General features: G+C 53.0%; 1 protein-coding gene across 1 annotated transcript in view; it reads left to right on the forward strand.

Annotated features, from left to right (window-relative positions):
- The window catches only part of MYO1D (myosin ID), a 372,129-nt gene extending 365,914 nt beyond the window's left edge, over nt 1–6,215 (forward strand). Inside the window, exon 22 of the mRNA XM_074263605.1 lies at nt 3,755–6,215. Within this exon, the coding sequence (XP_074119706.1) occupies nt 3,755–3,911 (157 nt within the window). The 3' untranslated portion in view covers nt 3,912–6,215. The remainder of the gene's footprint in view (nt 1–3,754) is intronic.
- Nucleotides 6,216–8,284: the final 2,069 nt, after the last annotated feature.

Below are 8,284 nucleotides of genomic sequence, written 5' to 3' on the forward strand. Positions count from 1 at the left end.
GTGTGATTATGGACATGACTGCTTTTCTGACCTGTTTCCTCCGTAAAATGAGAAGGTTGGATCAGGTGACCTCAGAGGGCCCTTCCAGCTCTCCATCTAGGATTCCAGGATGATGTCATATTCATAAAAGCTGAAGTGAAATTCTTTAAAAATGTGAGCCTTGAGGAGCATCGTGAAGGAAGTGATTGCCCTGAATTAAAGCTGGGAAAACCCAGGTGCAAATGAACTACGTTGTAGAATGACCATTGCCTTCCTGGACTCGGACCCAGGAGACCAGGTTGGCGGGGCATGAGGGCCTGTGCCAATGGCTGGCTTGGCAGCTGATGGCTGAGCGGGGGAGGCTAGAGCCCTCCCGAGGCTACCTGTCTAGAGGCAGGTGGCCCCCGTTCCAAGCTCTAATGGAAAAATGCCTGAGTCACTGCCTTTGATGGGCTTTGCTATTTTTGTGGCCTGGCTTGGCTAAAAATAACTCCCTAAGCCAAGATTTCAGCTGCAGCTGACTGAAGCAAGAACCCATTCGGGATTAAATACCTGGCATCCCATCAATGTGAGAACCACATGTCTTTTTATGGCCTGGCCTCTGCCCCCACGGCACGCACAGCGAGGGAGAAGAACGCACCCTGCGGTTCCCAGGCTTCTCTCACCCTCCCAGTTGATCAGCGCGCCCATGGAGCGCTGAGAGAAAACCGGATCCAGGTTTGGGGAGTCGGTCACCTTCCGGTCCCTTTGATCTCAGTGAGTCCCAATGGAACAGTAGGGGAGGACGTGGACAGCTGCTGCCCTTTGCAGGGCCTTCCACTCACCGGGAGAGCTCCCTGGCCGGTCAGCCCTTTGTGACGGCAGAAGTGGCCACTGATGATTTCAGACCCAAACTCTCCATCACAATGGTCAAGTTGACCTAGACTGAAATTGAAAGCTACTGGACCGGAAGCCTGATGAGGGCAGACACTGAGTCTAATTTGTAACCGCTGTATCCACCATGGTGGGTACCAAGGACACCAGCCCAGCAGCTCACCTGGTATGGGTCCTCAGGATTAGCCTGTTTTAAATGATCAAATGAAATGATCTGTTTTGCCAGCCTTAAAGTGCTATACAAACATTAACAACAATAATAAAATAATAGTTGGTAACAGTAATAATTAGTAATAGTAGGGCTGCCTTAATAATGATAGTCACAGCTAGCATTTATATAGCAAAAGTTTACAAAGAATTTTACAAATATTATTCAGTGTTCACTGGGAGGAAGATATTATTATCCACATTTTACAGATGAGGAAACTGAGGCAGGCAGTGGTTAAATGACTTGCCCAGAAATTTGTTTTTCTCAATGATCCATATCTGTTATAAGAGTTTTGTTCTTATTTCTTTTTCAGTGGGGAACAGGAAAGGAAAGAAGATCGATTTTCACTAATTAAGGAAAATAGACCGGTAATTTTTAAATTATCTGTCCTGGATCTATTTTCAAGGAAAATAAAATTTAATTTTCAAAAATGTTTTTAAACAAAAAAAAAAAAGAAGAAAAAGATTTTTTCACACCCAGAGTTATTCAGATAATGACTGTCTGAGACCATACTTGAGGCCTGATTACTGAGCTCCCCCCAAAAAAGTGTTTAGGATGAAGAAAGTGCACGCTGCCCTAATCTGACCACAATTGGAGCACGTTGCTCAATTCTGGGCACCATGTGTTAGGAAGGACTTGACAAGGGGGGGAACGTACAGAAGAGGGATGGCTTGGGCTGGTAAGAGGATGGCCTCAGATGATCAACGGAAAGCATCAGGACTGTTTAGCCCCGCTAAAAGCAGTCTTCAAGGAACCATGAGGGCGCAGATGTCACGTGGGAAAAACGATTCTACGCATTCACTGTGGCGCTAGAAGCAAGAATGGGCAGAAGTGGCAGATGGCACATTGCACAAAAGGAAAGACTAATATTTAGAGCTTTAGGAGGTGGGAGGCTCCCGTCATGGCAGAGTTCTGCAAGCAAAGGTGGGGCGAGACCCAAGATAATTCGATTAAAACGGAAGCCCGCCGTAATAGGGATTGTTTCCGTCTTTGCCCTTTTGGCCCTGGTGCTCTGCCTGTGTCTGTCCTACTTTAGGTGCTTCGTAATGCTTATTGATGCGTTGGTTGATATTGTGGAAAGGATTCTTGTTCAGATACAGGGCGGATTCCAAGTTCCCTGAAGTCCCTTCTTCCTCTAAGGTTCTATGATTGAAATTAGCTTTCTGCTGAGAGGTTCTGTGTCTCCCAACTGATAGAAAGTGGAGACTGATGAGTCCCTGACTCCAGCTAAAACCCGGGCTCCCCAGAGCTGTGATTCACTGGTACCTTGGTACAAAGCTCTGCGCCCTGTCGGGCAGTTCTGGGAATCCAGGTGACACCCAGAGGAAGACCTGGCTTGGATCTGTCTCTCCTTTCTCTCTGTCTCTGTCTCTCTCTTTCTCTGTCTCTCTCTTTCTCTCTGTCTCTGTCTCTCTCTCACACACACACACATCACACCGAAAATCTACAAATACAGACATTAGAGCGGTAGCTTAGTGTCCCATACCGAGCGGGTTGAGCGCGAGCACTGAGTCACAGGAGGACCCGAGTTCAAACACAGCCTCAGACTCTCCAGCTGCGTGGGTCGCGACCCCCAGGCCTTCTCTCTCACACAAGAAGGGTCTATGCTGCATAAAGTCCCACCAAGCCCCGCACCCGCGTTCCTGACACCCGTGGGCCCCTGGGCCCCCGGCCCATCTTGGCGGCTCCCTCCACCGTACTAAAAGCTAAATGCGACATTAGATCTGGGCCCATTTTGACAAGTTTCTTTGTCTTTTCCCAAAGCTTCTTAAGTGCATTCAGTGGCGGGGAGCCCGGGAGGAGGAGGATGACCGAGGCAGAGAGGGCCCCCTCCTCAGCGCTTCCCCCTCCAGTGTCACGGGGCATCTCGGGGCTGAGGGCGCGCGCCTGAGGGAACATGGTGACTGGCATCCCCAGGGCCTGTGAGGCTCCCGCTCGGCTGTTCTGCGGGGATGAGGAGGCGCCTTCCCCAGCCCTTAGGCCGGGAGCAGAGCGGGCCCTCAGCCCCCACCGCCGCCCGGTGTCAGTGGTCCCCGCGGCGGGCCCAGCCCCGTGCCCTGGGTCAGAGAAGACCCGAGAAGGGGGCGCGGCTGGTTCTGTCCGCAGAGCGGCCGCAACTGGGAGTAGGTGGAAGGGACAGGATGATTTGGCTAAAGAAGGCCCGAGCGCGCTCTGTGAGGGCGCGCGGCAGGAGCCATCCCTGCATGCCCCCCTCCCCCAGGAGAGAAGCCATCTGGATCCCCACGGGCTCGGCCCCCCTCCCCCCCTCCCCCGCTGCGTCCCCGTCAGATGGGAGCCCATGTGTGCGCCTCAGCCAGAAGAGCCTCGGCGGCCTCCCGCTCCCTCAGCCGGCCGGGGCGTTTTCCAGGCCACCGCACAGCCGGGTGAGCCTCGGCCGTCTCCTAGAGCCTCACTGCCGGCCAGACGGGGCTTTCTGCCCCCGACCCCCTGGAGACTGCGGCCCGGAGGCTGACCTCGCCGCCTGCTCCCCCTCCCCCCGGGTCCCGGGAGCGCTCCCAAGGCCTGCTGGGAGCCCACCTGCCTCCCTCAGTCCCGCAGGGCAGTCTGTGCCCCTCCCCCTTCCCGGCGGGGCGGGAACCTGCGGGGCTCGTGAGGTGGAGCCGGGAGGGGACCCTGAAACCCGCTCCCAGGCCGAGTCCGGGGCTCATTTGTTGTCCTTGTTTGTTCTTTCAGCGAGAAGCGCCATTTACAAGTCACCGTCAACAACCCGGTGCAGTGCAGCTTACACGGCAAGAAGTGCACCGTCTCCGTGGAAACGCGCATCAACCAGCCCGAGCCCGACTTCACCAAGAGCCGCTCGGGCTTCACCCTCAGCGTGCCGGGGAACTAACTAGCGGCAGCCCGGGGAGATCCGGACCGGGAGGGGGAGGGGAGCGGCGGGGCGCCCCACCCCCCGCGCGCCTCGGCCAGCCTGCAAGTTAGGGAGCAGACTCCCAGGAAGCTTTTTGTCCTTGCTAAGCATAATAGAGTCCAATCTAATCTGCTGAACCGCCTGCTAATGTAGCTCAGGCTACCTGACTAGAAATTAGCTCTGAGGGGGCTTTCGGGGAGGGGGAGCGCTCTAGGACCGCACTTCCTCTTCCCTCCCCCTCCGTCCTCCTCCCCACAGCCCACGAGTGCTCCTGAGAGGGAACTTCTCCTCTCCTGCCTCTCCTTTGTCCCCAACTTCCCCCTTCCCAAGCTTCGGTCACCCCCGCTGGAGAAACCAAAGAGCTGGGGGAGGGGGAGGAGGGGAAAGCTGCCCTTGCACGGGGACAGGTGGTGATTTCTAACCTAGAAAAGGGCGGGGAGGAGGATGCCGCCCCTCCCCCAGCGCAGCCTTGGAACCCAAGGCTGCCCACCTGGCTGGGCCTGACCCTCCCGTCCCGGCCGACAGGCCGGGGGCAGGACTCTCCACCTGGGAGATGGCGCCCGGACCGAGGCTCGAGGGGAGAGCCGTAGCTACCGGGAGCTTGGCCTCTCACTCCAGGAGCCCGCGCCATTGTTCGGAGGCCACCAGCCCGGCGCGCGGCCACTCCGGAGATTCTGCGCTTTGCAGCCCGGGCCCTTGGAGCTTGTGGCCGGGGGCTGCCTCCCCCAGAGGCCTTGCTAAGAACCATTCTCCTTACTCCCCGCGGAACCTCTCAGCCCTTTTCTAGAGCCAGGGTTCCCCCTCGGCTTTCCTGAGGAACCCTTGTGGTCAGTCCTGAGGAGAGGCGGGAGCTGGGGGGCAGAAGGACGGGGCTGGGAGCTTGTTTTTAATGCATCTAATTGGGCTTGGGGCTTATTTGGGAATGTCTGAATGGGGTAGGAGGGAAGTGGCATCAGGGGATTATGGAGAGGGGAGAGATTAATAAGTAATTCATTAATAATTCGAGATTAGCGACAGATCCGGGCACTGCTGGCCAGGCCAGGACTCCCACCCTTCATGCTGCACAAAGCCTGATAATACAAACAGGCAGAGAGAGGCTGTCCCGGAGAAATGCCACCGTCGGGCATCCCGTGCCCAGCTACAAGCGCGGCCGCTCAGACCCAAGCAGGCGGGCCGGCCCTCCAAGGCTCCCAAGAGTCGTGTTTTCTGGAACAGCCGAGCCCAGAGGTGATTGCTCCCTGGGGGGGGGACAAACCTGCCGTCATTCCCCTGGGGGGGGGCTCTCAGATGCCACCCTAAGGGAGTGCTGAGGGAGGAGGATACTGCATCTGGGAACAGGACCAAGTCACCGGACCCTGGGAGCTTGGATGATTGGGGGTGGGGATTCTTTCCCCATTTACCCTGGTTCCGCTGGATCCTCTCCCCACCCCCAGCCTTCTGCCCCACAAGTGCCTCTGGACATCCCAGCCCCCAATGCCTGCTGGCCCCCCCAAACTCCTTTGGTCCAGCCTGCCACCCTCGCACGGGAGCAACCCCAGAGGTGACCACCCACGTTTGCACTGTATGGGACTCCCCAATAAGGAGTCTCATTGGCATTCTTGTCTTTTTTTTTTTTCTGAATTCTTATTAAAGAAGCCATATCAACCATTAGCAAATAGAGGCAAACCTCTCACCTCTGCTTTAATAGCCAGTGCCTGCCAGGCCAAAGTTTAGCAATACTCTTAGTGGTGCCAATTGTAGAAGAGACCAATGGGAAACTTTCTCTTTTCCATGTATTCACCCAAGTATCTTGCTTTGAATTAGCTGTTTGTTAAAGTGCTCCCCCAATTTGTTAAACGAGCCATCCTCTTCAAGGCCAGAGTGAAGGAGGCCCCTCAGATTTTTTATTTTAATTCTTCCTGACAAAACAAAGGGAGGCCGTCCTTTCTGAAGATCCATTTCGGTTCTGCAGCCCAGTGCCAGAGTCCCCAGCCTGGACAACAGCAGTCGGGGCTGTCAGGTGGGCTCGTGCTTCTGATGGGGTCGCAGGGAACTGTGACCAAAGGGCAAGGGGGGAGCTCCAATAATGTCTTTGCATCTGGGCAGTGGTGGAGGGAGGAAGAGGAGGGAGAGGAAAGGGATCTATATGGTGATTGATTGTATGTAATGAAGTGTTTCTCTGATTAAATTAAATGCAGTTGTTTTTTTTGTTGGTGGTGCATATATTCCTATTTTCATTAAATTAACTTTATTTCCAAAGCCTATTTTGATTCACCACAAAGAGCAATAAAGCATTGAATCTTATTTTTAAGGTTGTTCCAGTTGTGTGTCATTTTTAAATGGGGGTGTCTTATAGGACAACAAATAATGTCATTAACTATTTCCAAAGCCCATTTTGATTCACCATGAAAAGCAATAATAGCACCTTGAATCTTATTTTTAAGGTTGTTCCCATTATGTGTCATTTTTAAATGGGGGGGGGCGCTGGGTCAGTGGGGGTTAAGTGACTTGCCCAGGGTCACACAGCCAAGGAGTGTTAAGTGTCTGAGGTTGGATTTAAATCAGGTCCTCCTGACTTCAGGGCTGATGCTCTATCCACTTAGTGTCATTTTTAAATGGGGGTGGCGGTGTCTTATAAATCAACAAATATTTTCCTTAAATTAACTTTATTTCCAAAGCCCCATTTTGATTCACCACAAAAAGCAATCAATAAAGCACTGAATCTTATATTTTTAAGGTTGTTCCAGTTGTGTGTCTTTTAAATGGGGCTGGGGTTACAGATCAACAAATACTTACTAGGTAACCTACTGTGTACCAGGCATTGGGCCTACAAAAACAAAGAATGACAGGATCCAGACTGGCCCTCAAGGAGCTGGCCAGCTCCCAGTCATCTGAAAGACAGAAGGCAGGTTACACAAAATGGAGAATTAAGTTTGTCTGGGCTTTTCCAGTGAAAAGACTAAATGAAAGAATAAAGTTAGGTGATAAAGACAATCTAAATTCAGCAGCTTTTCTTTCTTCCACTTAGCTGAGGCCTCTCCTCTTAAGAGTCCCTTTCCAATCCCTTTACTCTATGACAACAACCCATTTGAAAGATGGAGGATCTTCTCACACTAAAAGGATGGGCCCAAGTCGCTTCCAACTCCCCCAGAACACACCAGGGAAAGCTTGGGAGGAAATCCAAGCCATTACCTTGCAGCCCCCCATCAATGCAAAGTGAACATAAAGGGAAAGCAGGAAAAGCAAATAAACCTGATTTTATGAGGTTGAAAAGAGGGAAAACTGGGGGCAAGAAGGTGCAAGGGCTGGATCTGCCCAGTTGAGAACTCTGTGCTATTCCCTCCCTCCCTCTGTTACGAGGTAATGAGGGTTGCCCTGAGAAAGCCGGGTACCTCTGCAGACAAAGACCGGCTCCCTGCCTTCTCCTGGCTCTCAGATGTGGGCATCAGTGCCATCCAGCTGTGTTGGCACCCACAGTGGGGATGGATGCTGAGGGCAGGGAGGGGCTGAGGGGGAGCTCCTCATGCGCTGCTCTTACCCACCAGCCCAGGGGAAGCTGGGTCTGCAGGAAAAAAAAGATGAGTGGGCGCTTAATTCTACCTGGGCGCTTTTCCTTGAAGGGCAGGCAGATGGTTTCATTGAAATATTTTAAGGACTTTGAGTAAATGATGGCTATCAGAACCCGGGAAGAGAAGGGCTTTTCCTCATCCCCATTTTTGCTATCAGGATTGGAAATGTGGCCACAATCACGGGTCCTTTAACCTCCAGTTATGGAGCCACAGTGAGACTCCCAGACCTAGATTTTACCTTGTCTCCCAGGGATGGCTAGAACTGAACTGACAGAGCCAGGAGGGTCATATCAAAGAGAGTCAAATCCGATTCAAACAGAGAATCCCCTGGGAAAAAGGAAATGGCGTGAGCCCACAGTGCCAGGGAGCAAGCAGCACCTGGAGCGTTCAGACCCAAGTCTCAGAATGGGAGACAGACACAAGTGTCACTCTCCCTCCCATCAGGCCGAGTGGAGCCAGCCCTTAAACCTCCTTAACAGCTGCTTAGCCATGGGGGTAGCCCCTCGCTCCCACTTGGCTCCAGGTCAAATGGCTCAGAAATACCCCCCTTCCTGCTTTCCTGTCCATTTGAAGATCCCATGTCTCCCTTCAGGCCTTCTTGCCTCAGATATCAAAGCCCAGAGGACAGAAGCTGTGTCCCCTCCCTCTCCCTAGATTGAGGCTGAGGGAATCTATTCCCCACTCTCCCCCACCCATACACACACCCTGAATAACCAACCAACCACAGAGAGGGACCTGCAGCTGCATAATGGATGGTCAGTGCATTTTATTTAATCAGCACGGTACAAAAATAAATAAAAATAA

The sequence above is a fragment of the Sminthopsis crassicaudata genome, chromosome 4 (genome assembly GCF_048593235.1).
Source record: "Sminthopsis crassicaudata isolate SCR6 chromosome 4, ASM4859323v1, whole genome shotgun sequence".
NCBI lineage: Eukaryota > Metazoa > Chordata > Mammalia > Dasyuromorphia > Dasyuridae > Sminthopsis > Sminthopsis crassicaudata.